We start from the raw sequence: 21592 nt of genomic DNA, 5'->3' as shown, positions 1-21592 counted from the left end.
CAGCAAAGACAAAGACACACCAGTGAATAAAAGTCCACACACAGAGATAAGTATGCCAATGCGCTCATCTTTTTATTGCACAACAATGTCTTTTTACGAACGCTTAAACAACATTGCCACTGACTGACAGACCAGCTTATTGAGAGAGACCAGGGTGTGGCTCTGTGTTCTCGGCCAGCAGAGGTGGTGGACAAGACAGCCTTTTGGACGCAGGTTCAAATCAGCCCCGTGCCCTCGCCGCCAGCTGTGCATCTCAGTCTGCAAGGACTGGATGGCGACAAATATCACCAGCATCCAAAGTATCCACCTGATCCTATGAGACGGATTTGGAAGTGCTGCGGCTCGGGCTGGGTGCTGATTTGTCCCTGGATTGTAGACATCAACTTAGACAGAGCTGGAGTTCTGACATACTTGAACCTTTTTTTTTTTTTGTTAAGAGCAGAAGCCAAGCACAGCCTGAGATGGTTGCAGACTGGCCTCCAGAAAGAGAGAGAGAGAACACATGCTGTGTCAGATATCTGTGCTGTTGTCTACATGGTGCTGGTAAAGTGTGTCTGGATGCCCACACCGAGCTGCTCGTGCAGGCTGTGGAATGCTACTAAGTCTAAGGATGTGCCAAAGTCATTTCTAGGAGCATTACAGTGTTTTGTTATTTTATTTAATTTTTTTTTAATTTTTTTAAAATTTTTTTACTTTTTTTTTTTTTTAGAACAAATGGAGTCCTGACCGTGTAACACTTTCCAGCTGGTGCTGGCGCCTCTCTTAGCCTCACGTGGGTTTAAAACCCCCTAAATGGCATCATATTCTGAAGTGGGACCAACATTATAGAAGGAAAGGCACAGGAACACACACACGCACACACAAACTCAAGCACACAATACACAGAGTCCTGAAGCAGAGAGAAGGCTTAGGTAAGCTAAGCAGGCTACAGTAGCTACGACACAAAGGTTTAACTGTTAGACTAAATAAAATCATTGTACAGTAGTTGGTACACGACAATGTCTAGATTTGAAGGTCCCACTAAGAATCGTACATAGAACTCTGCTTAGATAAGAAAAATACAAACATGCACTCTGCTATTATCTGTCAAGGTAACTCAGCCAGGAGTCGAGCTCGTGACCGCTGAGGCTCGTGAGCCAAATTCAGCCTTGGAGAGATCTTTTTTTTTTTTTTTTTTTTTTTTTTTTTAAATGGCAAACACCAGATCAGTGTGCAACCAGCATCAGAGTCTACAGAACTGTGCAACATTATAGTTTGAGAAAGATTTTCCAGCATGTGCACAGCCTAGTTTTGTTTCCATATGTTATTGTTATTGTTATTGTGCAGGCATCTCCACAGTTTAAGTCGTTATTTTTCTTTTGTCATTTTTGGCTCTGTGCAGCAAGCAGGTCATCTAAGCTAACGTCTAGACTGCCGATATCCACCAGAAGCCTGTCAGAGCTCACCCTCTCACTGTAGAAAATGTTTCTTATACAGCAGGTTGTGGTAAAAACACAAAAATTTGCCCCACATCTCTGTGTATACCATATGTACAGAACATGAAAGTACAGAGTACAGCGCGCATGGTGTTGGAAGGCTCAAACCAACAAAAATGTGCAATTTTGTGTTTCCCAAATCAGGGAAAATTATATATACTGACATTGTCATTTTAATTCAGCGATACTAATCTTCATCTAATGTTTTTACATATATTGCAAGTTGAAAATAAAAACACGTATTTGCATTTTTACAGGCACATACATACCACAAAAATAGACTATGTGGAAACTAGATATACTAGGCACAAGGTATGTACAGTCCGTGTGCATGGTGCACATTGTAAAAACAATAACCAAACAAAATATACTGATAAATCAAAGACAATTTTACAAACAAAAATAATACCCTGATTTGCTAACGTATCAACACCAAGGCATTCAGTACCCTTAATATCTGGTACAGCAAGAATGAGAGGTTTGAAACTTAGATGCTCTCAATAATTGTCAGTCAGTGTCAAACATGTATGAGGGATTTCAATCCCACTTCACAGCAAGGTCCAGAAGAAGAACCATTGAACAATCGCACTTTGAACCCCCCGTCATCAGGCAAATACAGCGCTATATCACACACACACGCGCGCACACACACAAACATGTCGACTGAACACACTTGTGACACAGACACAAAACAGATAACTGGCAGAAGTATGTGCTTGGCCAGGGCTGTATCAGCCTCATAGCTGAGGGTTCAAACAGAGCAGTACTGATCAAAGTGTCTGGGATGCCATCCTTTGAGTGGGAGTGAATTACACACTACAGTATCTTATTGGATGGATGCAACGAAACAGAGACGGTGCCTGATATTGCCTGAAACATTAGCTCTTTGACTCTCCTTCCATCTTGCTCTCACTGACTGTGGACTCATTCAAATAACATCAGCACAGTCCTGATAGCAGCTTAATAGGGCAAACTCTGGTATTAGCACAAAGGAATAGGGAAGAGGACCAATTGATTGCACTGGAACAGTATTGAAGCACACAACAGCTACTGACTCAAATGGACTCGGTTCATTCACAATCGTATTGGCATTTTGGCATGTACCTTTCCCATAGGAAAAAAGCAATACAAAGTTCCTGTGTTGCTGATGAAGCAGGTCGCAGCACTGTGACCCAGGTATGATAAAGAACGAGGTTTAGTGCATGTTATTGATCAAACAGAAAGTGAAAATGTGGCTGCTCTTATAGTAACAATGAACCAGGGATTACAATAATGAAGCCCTTGGATAAAAACAATCACCTGCACCTTGTTTCAAGACTTGAACAGCTCTCAGGAAGAGTGATCAGGACAAAACGGCAGCAGTGAGTTACGCTCTTAATAATCTAAGGGTTATGACTCCACTAGATCTGCCTTGTTTCTCTCAGCCAATCAAAATTCAAGGGGGAATCTTTCAGCATGTTTAAATCAACAAGTTGATTATGGGAAGATAGACAAGTCTACATAAATCAATGGAAAGCCACGCTGCGGCAATCAATACATCTCTCTGGAAAGGTAGCAAACCTGAGTGAAATGTCCATCGCATCGATTTTACAGTTTGGCTCTGGATCGATACTCAGAGCTGAAAAAGTTGGATGCGGTGTTTGTTTAACACATTGAATCAGCTGCCTATTTTATATCCCAATTGAATTCAGTTTTAATCCTTACAGTTTAACCAGATAATGGTTCCAGGAGAAGTACTGCAACCGTTTTAGAGAATAGAGAATTGATTTTCATTTTGATTACAAGGTCGCAGAGCGACACAAGGTGCTTAAATGGATGTCCTCAGTGCTCACATTAGACCGAGGAGTTCAAAGTGGTTACGACTCTCTCTCGTTCACATCCACTTCAATAAATGAACAGAAAAAAGAAAACAAGAAAGAATCCTCTCATGTTAGATCTTGGGATGGGGTGTAGTGGGGGGAGCATACAGGTTAAATACAGCAACGTTCAACCCAGAGAAGCATCATCGAACCGAAAAATATCGCACAGACACTCGTCAACACATACGGCAATGCCCACAACGCCCTTGCATCATAAAAGCTTCTTTAAATCTCTGTCCCTTTATTTACATGGCAGTTTATATCTGATTAGCTGTCTTCCTTCTCGTATGGCATACATTCAGCAAGAGAAGGCTTTTAGGCTCAACAGGATCAGAATATTCAGAATAAGTATAACTAAAGCCTCAACACAATCCCCAAGTTTGAACTATGGGATTGTTGTGGATCTAAATGTTGAGACATTCATGGGAATTTTGGGTGACGTGGGGCACAAAGAAGACTTCCATATGGGGCGACGACTTTTTACAAGTGAGGCTTTCTCGCCCCCATATTGCCCACCCCAACTCCCCCATTCATCTTACAATTGAATATCTTCAAATGGGCTTTAAAGTGACGTTTTTGAGGATCTGACTTGCTGAACTCAAAGTGTGGATTACTCGTGTGACTCTAAACCAGTTTTTAAGCAGGTTGTCCTGTCTGTCTTTAACGAAAATGACACTGCACATCCTCTCATTCCTTCAAACATTTTTGGTTAAGGTAACAACATGGTCACTGGATTACAATACCTCAAGTGAAGCCACAACAGCTGCTGGATTCTTTAAGATTTCACATTAAAAAGAAAACAAAAGGAAAAAGAAAGAAGTTCACTTTCCTGTACAGCATATGTATAGATATTTATATTCATATATATTTATATATAGGCGGGGTAGAGTATTGCAGAATTATATTGCATGTGTTAATCAATAAACCTAGACAAAAACAAGCAAGTATACAGTATGGGTTGTTCACAAATGTTTCCTTTCGATAAAGCTCAGATTATTTAACCACCTTTGCCTTCAGGGTTACAATCAGTACGCTGACCAAACAGCTGACCACCTCACGGATGTTTCATGAAAACAGGTCAGTGCCACTGTCAGCATGTCAAACCAATCGCGCTTGACAAAGCAGTGTAGAGAGTATGTGAGTCCGTTCTCTGAAAATAGAACCAAAACGTACCAACAAACTCACGCACACAAACTTACACCCACATATATACATACACACAAACCAAATATATGGCTTCTAACGTTGAATCAAGGCAGTTAAATAAATGGCATTTTCTTCTATGTTTCTTTTTTAGTTGATACAGACACAACCAGACTTTGTGTTCGAGCTCAACTTTGGTTTGGGTAGATACAATGAATATAATATCCCTCCGTACTTTTTTCATCAACTATTTACACATCGATGTAAGATCGACCAGCGGTCTAAAACACTATTTTCACTACTATTTTAAACAATATGAAGAGCAATGTGTTCTTTTGCTACGACAGCTTATACAGAAAAATTACACTCAAAACACTTGTTGAACGCTTAAAATGTCATTGTCATTTGACCTCAAGTCCCTGATTTTCATTTTTAAGTCCAGCTCCTGCTAGATTGCATTGCATGGATTCTACACAGTATGCAATAGTTACATTAATCATACTTTTCTTCATATCTTTACAGTAAAGACAGCGATATACAGTAGGTGTTTGGAAGCAGAGTGTAAGGGGTGATACTAAGACTAAAGGTGCTGGCACAGTAGACTAGACCAGTTCAACCTTAAGTTATATTAGTTTAATTGTATAGACTCCTCCTAGCCAAAGTGTCTCAAGACTTTGAGTTGCTCTTTTCCTTCTGCTGACACCAGCACACAGTGCATCCAGGTCAAATGACTGGTGGCAAGGGCGGTAGCTGATTGGTCATTTAGCAGGCTGACAGATCAGCTGGACTGACCTAAAACAAACAGATTCTCCTACAAAAAAGGCCTCTTTCCTGAACTCTACCAGGGTCACAAGTTGGAAGACAGCCGGGATCTGGCAGAGTCTAGCTCTGGAAGGCTGACAATTGAATCTTTCTTGGGAACTCCAGAGTCTGGAGGTCCTGATCCAGCAGCTGCTGCTACTGCCCCCATTCCAGCAGGTCCACCGGGAGGCGGTGTGGAGGCAAAGGCCACCCTCTGTTGAGCTCCTGCTGATCTCCCCACCCCTGAGGTCCCGGGCAGGCCCGGGTGAGGGGGCTGTGGGGGGCCGATGGAGGTGTTGGAGGTGCGGGTGGAGGGCGGAGGGCTGGGGGCTGCAGAGGCAGCTTGTGGTGGTCCGTCCTGGGGGAGTGAAGGCTGGGAGGCAGACAGGGCCCTGGTATCCTGGCTCAAGGTGCCTGCATGAAGGGAGTGGGTGCTCTTGTGTGAGGCAGGCCTCTGCTGGGTCTGTGTGGGGCTGGGTGCATGGTGCTGTACTAGGGACAACTGGGACCCAGAGGGTCCTGCGCTCGCCATGTACTGGAAAGTCCGTCCTGAAGCTGCGAGCGGGCTTTGGACAGGAGGGCTGGAGATTGCAGATCCAAACGACCCTCCGAGCGTCTGAGGTGGTTGAGACTGAAGAGGAGACATGGAGACTGGGCTGGAAAGGTTCTGCATCACCTGGAACCTTCGCACCATACGAGGAGACTGCAGAGTCCCGGGACCCACCAATGGACTTGCCATCTGAGGGCAGAAGCTCATGGCCACAGCCTGCTGGAGGGTGGCGATAGCAGAGCCCGTCTGCGCCTGACCAGGGGGAGCAAAGATGCCGCCGATGGAAGGGGTCATAGACATGGCCCGCGGCCGCTGCAGGTCCACCAGCTTCACCATCTCACGGTCGTACTTGACAATCTCCTGGATCATCTCATTCTCCCGGTTGTTAAAGACACCAGAGTTGAGATCATGCTGAACCTTGTGCATCAGGATGGAGTTCTTTTTACCTTCAGAGACGAAGCAGTGGATTGATTATTAAAGAGCAGAAAAGATGAAGGACGGGGCAGGGAGGACAAAAAGCAGAACAAAGCATAAATATGTGGAAAAAAAGGATTTGGAAAAAGAGAACAATACAAGGTAGATAAAGCATGTGATGTCCTTCAGCCCAGGTACATCCTCTAGCAGAACAAGCCCGGAGGAAAATGGACGTGTCACCCTGTACTCTCATCTACTGTTTCAGTGTCCTGTGTCATTCTGGTGGAACAGCACAGCTCATTTTACTGCCTATTTCAACATTAATAATGTGGAAACATTTCCTGAGCACAATATCATTTTTGTTTTCTGTAATTGGGCTTCATTTCAGAGTTCTTTGTATATCTCTTTAAAAGAGTAGTATGCAGAGTTGTATAGTTAAATAGTTGTGTACAATAATCCTGTATTGCTAGTCATATGTTTGACAGTGTAAATATAAATTTAATAATAATTTTTTACCTATGCGGTCCAGACGGTCAATGGCAACAGTCTCAAAGGCTCGTCTCATCATGGGATACTCTTCCAGCACCTCATTGAAGTGGTCAACAGAGAGAGAGTAGAGTCGACAGTAAGTCTCTGCTCGCACGCTGGCTGTTCGCCGACCCCTCGTCAATAAACAGATCTCTGAAACGAGGAAAGAGAAAGTGCAAAAGTTTAAAAGAAGAAAGTCAAAACAACAACAAAAACGAAGGAGGACGCTACACACTGTCGCCTACCTCCAAAATAAGAGCCATCGGAGAGTTTCATAGCTAGGGTGCCCTTGGTGATGACGCTGCAGACTCCGTGCTGGATGAAGTACATTTTCTTTCCAATCGTCCCCTCCCTTATAATGTAGTCGTGTGGCTGGAACACCTCAAAACGCAGCTTGGTCAACATGGCCGTCACGAAGTTTGGCTCTGCGTTGGCAAACAGCGGCATGGACGCCACCAGCTTGCGACAGTTGAAGTTGACAATTTCCTAAGAAAAGACACATTGTTTGGTACATACTGCACAAGAACAGAGGAATATGTGTGCAGAGCTAGACTGAGGTGACCTTCTGCATGCATGAATGAAAGTCAAAGTATAAAAGAACATCTTGTACGCATATGTAATAAACAAACTACAAAATAAAAGCTGAAACCAATTTTATGTTTTTGTGTATTTTCAAAATCAAACATTACCAAAGGGAAGATCACAGTGAATACAGTACATCATTTAAACTGTTATATACAAAAACAATCTCATAGTACATTGTCAATATATCTTAACGTAATAAAATTACAAGTAGGAAATTGAGTGTCTTATCTGTATTATGTGTTTACCTCTCTGAGAGGCTCGCTGAGTTCTCCCAGAATGCTCTCTTCATCAAACATCTTGCCCTGGTATCTGTGCTCATAATAATCATGGATTTTCTGACGGAAGTCGGCAGGCAGCTTGTGGAAGGACATATACTGCTCCACTTGTTTGTACTGAGAGGGAGTGGGATGGACAGAGATAATGGTCTGTTAATGCACTGCATATAATGATTTTAAAAACATCTGCAAGAACAGTTTTTATTAACCCACAGTCAGCAATGTTAGCGAGTGCATTATAAAAGCCTAAGCAGAGATGGGGGCTGGTGATATTTTATATTTTTCTATGCAAATCCTGTGAAAACACACACAATTGATCCTCTGAATATTGTCTGTGTAGCTTAAGCCTGATATAACTCAAACCTCTGTGTCATAAAGCTGCATTGTAGTCCAAAAACTATTAAAAACACATCAATGAGCCACAGCATTTAGCTTAATCTGAGTCAGTCCCACAAACAGCAACCTATTGTTGGCCAAAACTCAATACAACACTAAATGTGTAACTCTCTGAAGCTGAAAATAGTCCACAAAAATGCAATATCTCTTCTCATTGGAGTCATATTTGCTAAAAAAAAAAAAAACAAACCCAAAAAAACAGGACTGATAGATGCCTTCTTGGTTTTGATATTTTAATGCGAAGGAAAAAAAAACGTCAATCATTAATTTTGAAAAACAGCTGCAAGGTTATGCTACAGATGTTTACACAAGTTATAAACAATCTGTCTACTGTGTATATAGTTATTCACATAGCTACGGCAAGTATGCAGAGGTTGTTGTATGTTGTCTTATTTTTTTTCTCATGAAGCCACTTCAAAAGCAGATAATCTTTGTTTTGATGTTTGGGCAGCAGTTACTCATTTGTCTTTTGAATTACACTGATACCCTGACTCAGTTGCCAGTCTAATACAGCAGCCCTGCGATAGATCCTACCTTCATGCAGGCTTTAATGTTCAGTTTATTGTGAAACGGCTCAACTTTATGGTCACTTTGGAGGCTGTAGTTTATTGTACTGTTGACTTATGTTGTATTATCCTCAGAGGTTTTTCTAATATTTTATTCTAGCACAACACAATTCAACAGCACAACAAACTGTTTCTGCACAAGAGCGGCAGCTTATCAGTGACAAGAAACACGGTATCTTATTTGAGAAAAATGAAACAGTATTTCTCTCGTATTTCTTCCAGTGAGTCAACAAAGACAATACAAACAACCACACAGAACAGAGCAAGCTCACGCCCTTCAGCTGTCAACTGAAATGAACACACTCGTTCTTTGATCAGTGCTGCCTAGAAGTTGATCAATGCCAGATCAATAGAAAGTGAAGGGTCCAACATGGCAACAACACAAACAATCAGCTTCTATTGTTGAGATATGCTAATCACAATCCATACCAAAGTGACCACTGAGAAAGCGAAAAACTACATGGCCGGGCTGCAGAGCAGGGGAGTGATAGATGTGGCGGTAAACAGGACAGACAGTAAACTGTTGAGAGAAAAAGATTTCTGCTTGTACTTTGCTGTCAGACTGTGTGCACTTCAGCTCAAATGGGAAGCTCGATAAGACCACAGCTCAACCTTGCACCTATAAAACTGTCCACAACACAATTTTGAGAGGCGGTGTGACACGCTCGGCGGGCTGGCACATATCGACTGAAGAAGTCATCGTCCGATCTGCCTCTATCTGAACGGCCCTAAAAACTCTTCTACTGCGTGGTGGATGAAGGACACAAAAACTGCCGGCCGGCATCAAGTGACAATCCCCTGACAGTGGCTTCAGTGGGTTTGCTTCAGAGTAGACAGACTGCAACACAACTGGAAGAGCCCGGGCAGCCATGTGTCCTGTCAGAGGCCCCCCAAGCAAAACAATGAGGTCCACCTGCTCACACACTGTTACAGGCTCTGGATCCTCAAGAGCAACTGATATATTACATTGGAAATTGTTTTCTATCGCAAACAGACTGACTCGCTCTTTGTTTACAGAGAGACGCATTCAGCAAACAAAGGCGTCAAGGTGTACATAACTGAATGCTTTTGTACCTAAGGAGGATCCTTATCTCAGATCCTTGCAGCACAGGGCAACAAAATCCTCACTTTTCTTATTCTCTGACTTTATGACGGCAGAACAGTAACTCCTGTTGAGCAGAAAATCATCCTAATTACCCTACTGCAGATGACTTTGTACTAAACTAAATCAACAAACTAAACCCCATCAGCACAATTTCAAATAACTAGGGTTGCATTAGCAAGAAACTTATTCAAACTATAGTCGTTATTCATGGTATTTAGTGCAGTCAGGAACATTTGTTATATTGTTGCCTCTCTACTTCAGCCAACTTTTTGTTTAACAGTCCCTCGGTTTCAGGGGGCATAAACAAATAAAGTTACATAAACTTAAATAAGGTCTGGTTGTGAATCTTTTACTGTCAATGACTGCCTGGACTCAGCAGACACTTGGCATCCTCCCTGGCGGTGCTTTGTCAAGTTTGTACTCCAGCCATTTTCACATTTTGCTTATTTCAGGTACTTTTTTAAGTTTAGTCTGGTCTTCGGGCCAAGCTCTAAGTTGACTTTGCTCACTCCTTATCGATGTGAACACCCACAAGCATCTTGAGCTGAGTGTAAAATGCTTTTTTAGGGAGACCATAATGTTAAGATTTTTTGTGTGTGTGTGTCCCTCAGGATGGTTTGTAAAACTTTGGTGATCTCCTGACTCACAACCTGACTCATCATCTCACTGGTAAAAGTTTGCGTCTTGTGCGCTAGTTACAAAATCTTCGTATGCAAATATGGGAAGCTAAGGCGACCATGGTAAACACTACCTACTAAACATCAGCATGTTAGCGTCGTCATTGTGAGCATGTTAGCATGCTGATGTTAGCATTTAGCTCAAAGCACAGCTGTGCTTAAGTACAACTCTGCAGAGCTGCTTGCATGGCTGTGAACTCTGGTGTTTGATGTCACCACTGAAAAGCAGGAAGAGTCTGATCCATAGGAATTTTTCATAATACTCGCATCTAGCATCTCACTTGCAGAACAGGTGGTAAGAGTAGTGCTGGATTACAGAGGCGATACAATGGAAACAAATACTTTCTGCACTGCGTGTAGGTTCAGCGTTATCCCACTAATGTTACACCACACAGCGTTTCCGCAGGTGGGCCGACCGTCACACCTCATCTCTCTGCACTGCAGGAAGGTAAAAAAAAAAAAAAAAGTGTTGTCACTGCCCAGAAAAAGCAGGGCGTGTTTCCGGCTGATACGTCATCCACTCTGCTTCATTCTGCCACACAACATAAACATCATCTACGTCAGGAAAAGTCTCCTGGGCGGGGACAGCTGCACAGCTCCTGTGGTGGACTTACGCAACACAAAGTCTCACCTGCATGAGTAGCTCTGCTCCCTGACATCTGCAGATGGAGAGTGGCCCAAAGAAATGACCCAGTGTCACAACTCTTTACCCAGCATGTCAAAGCTAACGCTGCAGCTGGTGTGCCTTTCATAGAATAGAAGTGCTGATTGTGAACAAAGTGTAGGTGTGGGCTATTCTGGCAGGGAGGAAAAAGCGTCACACTCCCCGCAGAGATGCAGCGGCTGAGCGGCTGCAGTTAGACATGAAGCTCATTCCAGCCGATTGTGGCTCGGCGAAAGTCTGAACGAGTGAGGCAGCGAAAGCCTATCTGATTGAACTTAGATGGTGGCATTTAATGACTTGACTTTGAGAACCATGTCACAGCGCGCCGTATCGATCATCGCCGGGCCAACCTGAAATCTTTCCAGTGTCACGGAGGAGAGGGAGCACGCGTTTGGCTGGTGCATCACAGCACCCAGAGGGGACTGACAAACACCCAAATGAGATTGAAAATGACATCCACTTTCTGTGTCACTTTGATGACAGTGTGTGCGACAGCAAAACACTTCACTGACATTTTGTCATTTAAACTGCTGTTTTGGGAACTCTTTGCATTTTGTGATTTGTCATTCAGAGGAAAATTTATGGAGAGTTTTGTCTCTAACTTTGATTAAATTTTCCACTTTTTAGCTCATGAACTACTGACCCAACGCAGCTGCCAGCTTTTTATCATCCCCGCCTTTCATTTTGTGTCTTTTCCTATCTTTAATTTCCTTTCCTTTCCAATTTCTCTTTTCCTTTCCTTTCCTTTTCTTTCCTATCATTTCCTGAACCTCTCCGTCCCCTTTTCTTTTCCCTCCCCACCTTTACCTTTCTTTACTTTTCTTTGTTTTCCTTCCTTTTTCTTTACAGTTCTTTCCTTTGCTTTCCCACTCCTCTTCTTCTCTTTCCTTTGTCCATTCCTTTCTTTCGTAACCTTTTTTGTGCTCCCTTTCCCATCCTTTCCTTTCCTATCCTTCCTTCCTTCAGTTCCTCACCTTTCCTTCCGCCTCCCCTCCTTTCCTCTTCCATCCCTTGCTATCTTTCCTTCCCTTCTCTTTTCCTCTCCCCTCAGCTCATTCATCCCACAACTTCTCTCCATTGGAAATTCTAATTCGGGTTCATCCCAAACGGCCATGTGGATGTATAATTCATTCACTTCATTCGTGGCTAAATCGCCTCATTACATTATGAAGCACATTCACCAAAGAGAAGAAAATCAGATAGCAGTAAGTCAGCTTGTCTTGTCTGTCTTCAATTCAAAGATGTGTACAGAGGGAGGAACAACACACTGTGGGGTCTCACACAGTACAAAGTCTCATTAAATGAAATGAGGCTTCTAAGGCAAATCCTGTAATTCAGTCAGAGGGAGTGATGAGCAGAGGAGACTGGCTGATAAGGGTTTGCACATCAGACACACTTTCTACCAGAGCAGTGAATATCATTTGGCACAAGCGAAGGGACAGTTTTTGTTGTGGACGATGGTGAACGGGAATCTCTTTGGCCACTATCTTTGCAAAGTCTGCCGCGCTCTGGATAATTGAAGCGATCAGTGACAAGCAGTCTGGCTAAGAGAGGACAAATCACTGTTGTTGATGGTGTCAGTGGCACGAAGATGGAGAAGAAGAGGAGGGGGGGGGTAGAAAACATCATGTTGTATCCTGTGCAGTGCCACATCATGGCAGAGAGCTCAGACTGCTGTCTGCTCTCTGTCTCGCTGAGTGAGATTAGTCTCTACGAGAGAGAGGAGCTGATTCAGTGTAAAACCCCCTGTGAGGACATTAAGAGCTGATTATGGATGCACAAGGTGTGTTGGTGTAGAGTCATATTACTAATACACTGTCTGTTGCATGTCTTAAAGGCGCAATCCATGATCTAAAGGGAGGAATGAAAATACAAAACACAACATTGCAACCTCTCATTTTTCTCAAAATGACTGACAAGTCTTTTAATGTCATAGTTCTCCTATAAAAAGCACATATCTCCGAAATGTCCACTCCTGATCAGCTAACAAAAACAGCTATGTTTACAGCTTCATGACAATGCATTTTTTGAATAATATTGTGGGTGTAAATGGTTTATTTTTAGTTTTACAAGTAGGAGGGATTTCTCGTAGAAACACACTGAATCTTTCAGTTTATCAGAAAAATGTTAAAATTTGGAGACACATGATTTTCACTGGACAGCAACATAAGAATGAAAGAAAAACTAAATATAAATCTGCAGTGTTTCTAATGCTAAAACGCTTTCTTTAATAAGTAATATTTGTAAATAATAAATTAGAATAGGCCTATATTTGGATTTATGACGCACACAATGCTGGTTTTCATTCATGACTAAAACTGCAATTTATGTGAATATGTCTCAGAAATATATTGTCAAAAAACAGGAAATAAATAAATGTACAAAATAAATAGCTCTGTTTCACTACAGACATTTTTTGGCATGTCACACTGAGAAAAGCATGTTAAAAATAATTTAAAAAAAAAAAGAAACAACAGCTTTGGCTTCATTTTATGAGTAACGTGCTCTTCCTGCAGTGATAAGTCAAAATGTCTGCTGTGCAAGAAAAGGTCTCTGCAGTGGCTGAGTGATTACAGAGAGGCACACTGTGAGCCGAACATAGTTAGCATGTTAGTCAAACGACGTAGTGCACTCACCACCTACCCCTGATGAACAAGTGACGGTTAAAGGCCCTGCTGTGACAGTTCAATGATTTCAGGACCCAAATTCAGTCACTCATGAAGGCAGGTAGGTGCAGAGATGATAATTTAATGATGAAAATAAACAGGCTCACAGGCAGATGAGTCGACAGGGAAGGGGGGGAAAAAAAAAAAAAAACTGGAACAGACAACAGAACTCCAGCAGGTTGGGAGGCACAAAGGGAAACACTGGGGAACAAACGCAGGAAACATAACAGACGAACCTACAAAGAATGGAGAGAATACAGAGAATTAAACACTCTGGTGAGGGGAAGACGATGGGACACAGGTGAGACTAATCAGGGTGAGGCGAGAAAAAACAAAGACAGGGGTTGTGTCCGCAATCACTCATTCGTTCACCACTCCCTACTCAGGATCTAGCGAGTCCTATGTAGAGCACTACACAGTGAGCTCATCAGCAAAATGAAAAACCACCATTAGAAGTTACTCGGGTGATTTTTCTGCACTGTTTTCCTTTATTTCAGCTGGAGCACAATGCATGATGGTATATATTACTTACATATACATTGTGGGATACTATGAGTCCACTGTATAGGGTATATAATTCTCACTCTACATTGGGAGAGCACTACAAAATGGCATGGAGTAGTGAGTGATTTTAGACACAGGGACACATAAGGAGGTAATTTCAAAGTAAAACGGGACATTAGAGTCCAAAGAGTCATTCAGGGGGCAGAGCATGACACCTGCACACCTACACAGCTGTTTTCACTTGTACTGGCTAATTAGATTCCTGCTCAGGTTGAAGTTAGGCAGAGAGGTACCCAAACTTCATGAACCAGTTATAAAGGTGTAACAAGGTGCTACAAGGTTGACAGGGGGTACAGACAGATGTCAGTGAAGCACAGCACTGTACATGCTACATTCATGTAATTTTGTTCGACCAAACTTATGAGCTGCTGAGTCAGTTCACGTCAGCCACCCCCAGAGATATCGGGAATTTCTGACAGTCAAGATATCTCTAAGTGCAGAGAGACACCATCACTGCATCTGAATACAATCCAATAGTGACACTGATACAAAAGGTATGGATCATTTTAAAAGGAGCTATACAGAGTTTGTATATGAAACACTCCCTGGTTGGAATAAAGGGAGGTTTTCCTAATTTTATTCAGCCGGTGGTGCATGAATACAGAATGAAAAGAGCTCCCATCAGGCAAAAAAAAAAGAAAAAAAAAAGAGAGAAAGCACATGTGTGAGTGGGCCATGGGTGTGAAGAGCCTTTAATGATGCACGTGTTTCTGTATGCAAGACATGCAGGTTTGTGGGTCAGATATCAGCAAACACGAATTCTGACCTCCAACTTTTCAAAAGCCCGTTGCCAGATTTCGTGATCACCAGAAATACATTCCTAAATGTGTCATTTGCATTGGTACGTTCGAAAAAGCAAAAGATGACACAAGCGAGGCTGCTTCCTTGTCTGCTATGTGTCACCTCGCACTATTACTGAGTATAAATAACTCATAGGTCTCTGCACCAAAGCGACCAAGCCAAATTCTCCCTAAATTTTACCTGCATAGATTCTGAGTCTGACATTACAGCAGGGCTGAAATGGAAACCTCCACACAATGCTAGCTCGAGCCTCAGTGGGGCTGTAACAGACTGCCAGCAGACTTGTTTTGCTAACACTCTCCAAATGATAAAAATGTCACTCACAGTCCTTTTCTGGAGGCGTGGTGAATTCACCCAGCAGCATCAGCATCAGCCTTACTGGAATGGCTGGCACTTTTCTCCTCTGCGCGTGTGTGTGTGTGTGTGTGTGTGTGTGTGTGTGTGTGTGTGTGTGTGTGTGTGTGTGTGTGTGTGTGTGTGTTTGTGTTTTAAATATACACGTCTTCAGCTCAAATACTAATCCTCACAGAGCAGCAGAAAAAACTTTCAGTGGAAAAAAAAACAGGAAATCTGAAAACTGGTCAGAGGAGGTGTTCTGGGGAAATGCACTTTCCTGCCCTCAACAAAAAAAAATTTAAATAAAATATATATATATATAATATATATATATATATATATATATATATATATATATATATATATATACTGAGATGGGGTGAGTGTAATTATGAGTGTGTACACGCAGTTTTAATAACAGATTTCTGATGTGAAAGTTTCTTCCTTAATTTATCCTTAAACTCAATAAAAATACAGGCTGGTTGAGGATTATACAAACTTATTCAACTCAGTGTTCAGACTGCTTGTGGTGCAATTCAACTGGATATTTAAAACTGAGGGGAAAACAGCTGAGGAGAGGTCTCTTTCTTAGAAAAAAAGATTCCTGGTAGACAAAACACAATGGGTTTCTCTCTGGCCTTTTAACTCCCATCATTCAGAACACACAGGAAAGAAGAGAGCACCAGTCAGCACTCAGCTTGCTGAATCGTCGTCTTCTAAACCATTTATTAGATATGATTTATACCCAAGCGTCCATCCACAAGGCTGAAAAAACCCTCTTGGGAGTTCCACACAACTCCAGCCAGATGAACACACTCTAAAGGATGTGAAACAGACTGTTCAAATATCTCGCAGTGCACCAGGACTTGTGTCGACAACAAGGCCTTTCCGTCTCCCACAGGTTTCCCCTCCCCCTCGCTATGCTCCCTGTAGCAGCCGGTTAGCAGTAGCACTGCACCTCTCAAGGACACCACCACCAGAGAGGATAGAGAGAGGGGAAGAGAAGAAGAAAAAGAGAGAAATTCAGATCCAGAGGAGAGGAGACAGAGAGAGAGAGATAAGACGAGATAGAGGGGGAAATCAGGTGGAGTGTATTTAAGAGGTGGAGGGGAAGAATAAAGGAAAGAGGGGATGAGATAATGTAAAGAGGGACACTTAAAGACGCATAAGAGACTATACAGGGTGCAGGTAGAGTGAGATGCAGTGAGTGAGTGATCAGGAAGAGAGAGAGAGAGAGAGAGAGAGACAGCCATGGTTGCTTACGTCACCTTCAGGATGACATTGGCAGGACACACAGGTCTGCTGCCTCATCAATTCTACTGCTGCCCAAGGGGACATCATATCTCACACACACACACACACACACACACACACACACACACACACACACACACACACACACACACACACTCTCTTTCTCTTTCTGCTTCATTCTCTCTCCTCTCTGTCTCCCACATCAGCCCATCCACGCACACACACGCACACACACGCACACACGCTTGCCCAGCCCCTGGCGACGTGGCTCTACCTGGCCGAACACACCCGCAGCCTCTGATTGGCTGCTGAAAGCCAGCAACACTCCCCCTGCTCCCCAGCCAGCGAGACTCTGCTTGGAAACAGAGAGGCTGCGCTGTTACCACCACAGACCACTGCTGCAGCACTGCTCAGCAATGCTCCGATCCCCATCCCTGTTTTAAGAGATGTCTGATAGTCAAAGGAAAATACTGTCCAATGACAATGTATGTGAGTGGTTCACCAGGACCTGATGAAGTGGAATTAAGGTCATAACCTAAAGCAAAGTGTGTTGGCTTGACCTGATGCTGTTGCACCACAGTACAGCTGGTCATATACACAATTTCACACTTTTTTAAAATTCATATTCATTGTATAGAAATCGTGCATTATAGATAAATGAATAGATAAGGCTACACATCAGCAGCAAAAATGTAATAATACAAAATCAACTGCAGCCAATGATGAACAAAGAAAAAAGAGGAGAAAAAGAAAAAATATGCATATTTCAATGATCTGTGTCATTGTTTTGACCTAATAAGAGAATATTAAAACTTGAAGGAGCTCTTCACCCCCACTGACCTCCCCCAGTGAGCCAGTCCGTACAAAACTTGACAAAATTCCAGGACGCAAACTCTTCTGTTCCCAAATTTAAAATCTGTATAATTCTCTGTGAGAGTTAATGTAGAATAAAGAATCATCCTCTACATGTAACGTCACGTGAAACTGTCACTCCACATTAGTTCTTTACTATAAGTCGAGACGTTGTGCACCAGCAACTTTTTAGGCTGTGCAAGTTGCTAAAAGTGCTTCATTAATAAGATATAATGCCAGTCCTCCTTTTCTGGGCCTCTCTCCTTCACCAGTCTTTGGTTAACATCCATCCATCCATCCATCCATCCACTATATGGAGTTAATCTTTGTCAATGCTTCCAGTTAACATTGCCAGCAATTAACTGGAACAGAATGGAAATCTCTTAATGTAATGTATAAGTGGCTTGTCACATCTGGCTTGTCACATCTGGCCGATCCCCGATCCAATTAATAAGTTTAGTATCGTGCTGATAATAACGTAGCATCCATAAAACTTTAATTTAACTTCTGGTTGGGATCCAAAAGTTTATACAAAATACCAAATATATCAGGCTGTATTTTGAAAAATGTGCATAAAATGATGCACAAGACACTTACTTACCAATATTTACAAAAAAGTGTTGAGAACATGGGACAAAGGTGATTTAATGAAGCTCCTCACCTTTTCCTGATACTGCCGTCTGGAGGAGTCCAGGGACTGGATAAGGGCTGTTGCATGGCCAATAAAAACAGCATAGCAAGTAGCTCCTACAATCATACTCAGCATGGTGAGCCAGATATCTGATAGACTTTCCGGGGCCTGCCGGCCATAACCGATGCACAGCATGTGGCTCATTGCCTTGAATACAGCAAAGGAGTACAGCTCTGACCAGGTATCATTCTGCAGAGAGAGAAAAAGGGGAGATAAAGAAACAGTTAAAGACATCAATGTTACATAAAAGACATGTTTTGAGGGAGAGTGGTGGCAGAGAGTAGGGAACCAGAAGAAAAGCTTTGGGGACAGCGGGGTCACGGAAAAGCACTTATACAAATGAGAACTCAAGGGACAGAGCTGCATTAGAGGGGAAGAGGGAGAAAGTGGAAACGACATCAGGGGAATCCTTCGAGGCCTAATCAGTAAAGTAGAGACGGTTTGGAAATTATTTCCTCCGAGAGGAATGATAATGAGAGGTCATTAAATATGCCCTTTCAGAGCTGTGTGAATAGGAATCTACTACAGGCGGTGACAGCCGGGCAGCGGTCACCTAGCTGCCTGCCTGTGTGGAGATTCAGGAGGGGACAAACCTCAGATCGTAACTTACAAAAACATCAACGGCCATTAATCATGTCGTTGAATCAACACTGATACTTTCTCAGATGTAAATAATGGCTCATTGTTATATCACTGTAGCTTTGAGCCAAAACTCTCTTCCTCACAAAAACTGAGCAACAAGCTCAACTGACCTGACACTTTTGTTCACTACGCTACCTTTGTTTCTCTCTTTCTTTCATTAGTGGTGACTCTGCTGACCTCAGTGTGAACAGATTGCTGATGCCAATTAATTCAAGCTGGAGCCAAAAGTTTGGAATGATTTTTTTTTTTCTTTTTTGGAAATTATTCTACCAGAGAAACACAGTATCCTGTGTAATGACATTGTATTAAACTTGTGTGCATGGAAAAATTACATTAAAAACAGCATCCTGAAAACCTCTTAGAGTCTGGTTTCAAGAGCACAAACATTTCTATGATGGCCCCCTGACACACACACACACTCCTCCTCTCTAAATTTGCACCAGGCTACATGAGGTTACAGTCTGTGCTCAGATAGCAAAGGCAGTCAACTATATCCTCTCTCATAACCTACAGATGTGCATTAGCAATCTATTAGTGCACCTGCTATTATATTATAAAACATGCTATCTTTTCCTTGGCTTATTTTCAAACTAAACTAAATGACCCCCCCTATAGTCCTGTGAAAACCAGCTCTAAATGACTTTTCATGAGCTAAGAAAATCCTTGTTTTCATCATTGGGGTTTTTTAGATAATTGAATTGGTGTTTAAAGGGTTTATTTACATATAGAAGTAAGAACACAGGCTCTTTCAGTTCAACAAAAAAATGTTTTAGAGATACATAGGTTTCATTGGAAAATCCATCCATCCATCCATTTTCTACCGCTTATCCTCTAGTGGGGTCGCGGGGGGGCTGGAGCCTATCCCAGCTTTTCGGGCGAGAGGCGGGGTACACCTTGGACAGGTCGCCAGTCCATCGCAGGGCACATAGAGACAGACAACCATTCACACTCACAGCCACACCTATGGTCAATTTAGAGTATCCAATTAGCCTAGCCCCCATTTTGCATGTCTTTGGACAGTGGGAGGAAGCCGGAGTACCCGGAGAGGACCCACACTGGCACGGGGAGAACATGCAAACTCCACACAGAAAGATCCCATGTCCGAGCCGGGACTCGAACCCGGAACCTTCTTGCTGTCATTGGAAAATGACATGTTTAAATGCTAACGATGATGACAAAGTATTACCACTGTGTATTATTATGAAGCAGTGTAGAGCAGATTAGACAATAAATTGATTATTTGATTGACAAAAAATGATCTGGAAACACTTTTGCTGATCAGTTATTTGTTTGTTATTTATCAAGCAAAAACAGTCTCAGGTTTCCGCTTCTCACATGTGAATATGTGCCGCGTTTCTCTTTGTTATATGATTGATATTTAGATTCCTTGGGGTTTTGACTTGTTGGTCAGACAGAACAAACTATTGTAGACATCATCTTGGGCTGTGGGAAACTGTGACAGGCATTTGCAGTATTTTATGAAGAATCGAATAGATACAACATAATAGCACGTGTCTCTGTGCAGATCCATGAGAAACAACATTAAAGGGCCACAAAGTGATTAGAAGTACTTCTCCGTCATGAACTGAGGAAAATCTAGACTCCAAAAATAAATATAGCTCCACCAAGTGGGCTGAGACTAAATGGTGTATGTGAAAACAGAAAGAGAAACAGTGGAGTGAAACAGATTGAATAATAGATGAACGATGAGCACTTTGATTCTGAAATAGCACAGGCAAGAGAGAGGCAGAGAGAGACTCCGTGTCCTCACAAGTCTCAACAGCCCTCCACAGAGATTTCAGTTTGGGAACTATCCGTTGCTTTGTTGGTAATCATCGTCTCCATTAGAGGCAGATAGTCTGAAGCTGGCTGATAACGCAGGGGCTTTAAATTTATCTTCCAGTGTCTTAAAAATGCATCTTTACATATGATGTGTGGCAGCCTTGCTGTGCAGCAGGAATGAATTTCATCTGTGAAAAAGGATGACCATGTGCTAGTTAAGTGATGTGCCTTCAAGGAGTGACACATTTACCCAGCAAAAAAAAAAAAAAAGAAAAGCACCAACATTTAGCTCAGGATACGCACTAAGTTCGAGAAGAAGTCAAGACAAGTCTACAGCTATGCTAGCATCCCTGAGAGGCTCGTTGTAAAGAAAACCAAAATGATAGATAGAAAAAAAAAATCTAGCACAGAAGAGGGTGGTGGTGGATAAAAGTCCTTTGCAACATGTCAACACATATGGTAGTTTACTTGTGTGAGGTGGTGTAAGCAGAAAGGTCATCATGTCAAGTCTTTTGTGAGATTTTATAGTGTTGGGTGAACTAGACAGATGAAGAAATGCAGTCTTTATTTTTCCCAAACATTTAGGCATAAAGTATGTTTCAGAGAATCAGCATTGTCATCAGTGTTTAGCGATGTTATCACCATAGCTTAGCATCTTAGCATGCCAATATTTGCTAATTAGCACTAAGCAAAAAGTACAGCTGAGGCTAATAAGAGTGTCACTAACTTAGAAGGAACATCTGGCATACATTGCACGATGACATTTCTGTCTTAACCACAAATGTCACCATAATTATTGTGATTCATCTTCTGGGGACCATGATTTTGAGGACAAATTTAAGCCATACAATAACTGTTGAGATTTTTCAGTCTGGACCAAAGTAGTGGACTGACCGACTGACATTGCCACCCCTACAGCCACACCACTAGCATGACTAAAACTGACAAAAAGCGCACCCAAAGATC

General features: G+C 42.3%; 1 protein-coding gene across 2 annotated transcripts in view; it reads right to left on the bottom strand.

Moving 5' to 3' along the window:
- Nucleotides 1-47: 47 nt before the first annotated feature.
- LOC130178983 (potassium/sodium hyperpolarization-activated cyclic nucleotide-gated channel 2-like) overlaps nt 48-21592 on the bottom strand; it is a 35606-nt gene continuing 14061 nt past the window's right edge. For both annotated transcript variants that reach the window (XM_056391662.1, XM_056391661.1), the window contains 5 exons: nt 18173-18391; nt 7601-7747; nt 7016-7256; nt 6759-6923; nt 48-6274 (listed from right to left, as the gene is read on the bottom strand). In XM_056391662.1, the coding sequence (XP_056247637.1) occupies nt 5325-6274; nt 6759-6923; nt 7016-7256; nt 7601-7747; nt 18173-18391 (1722 nt within the window). In that variant the 3' untranslated portion in view covers nt 48-5324. The remainder of the gene's footprint in view (nt 6275-6758; nt 6924-7015; nt 7257-7600; nt 7748-18172; nt 18392-21592) is intronic.

This window comes from Seriola aureovittata, chromosome 12 (genome assembly GCF_021018895.1).
Source record: "Seriola aureovittata isolate HTS-2021-v1 ecotype China chromosome 12, ASM2101889v1, whole genome shotgun sequence".
Classification (NCBI taxonomy): Eukaryota; Metazoa; Chordata; class Actinopteri; order Carangiformes; family Carangidae; genus Seriola; species Seriola aureovittata.
Note: the sequence above shows the minus strand (reverse complement) of the source record. Positions and strands in the feature narration are given on the sequence as shown.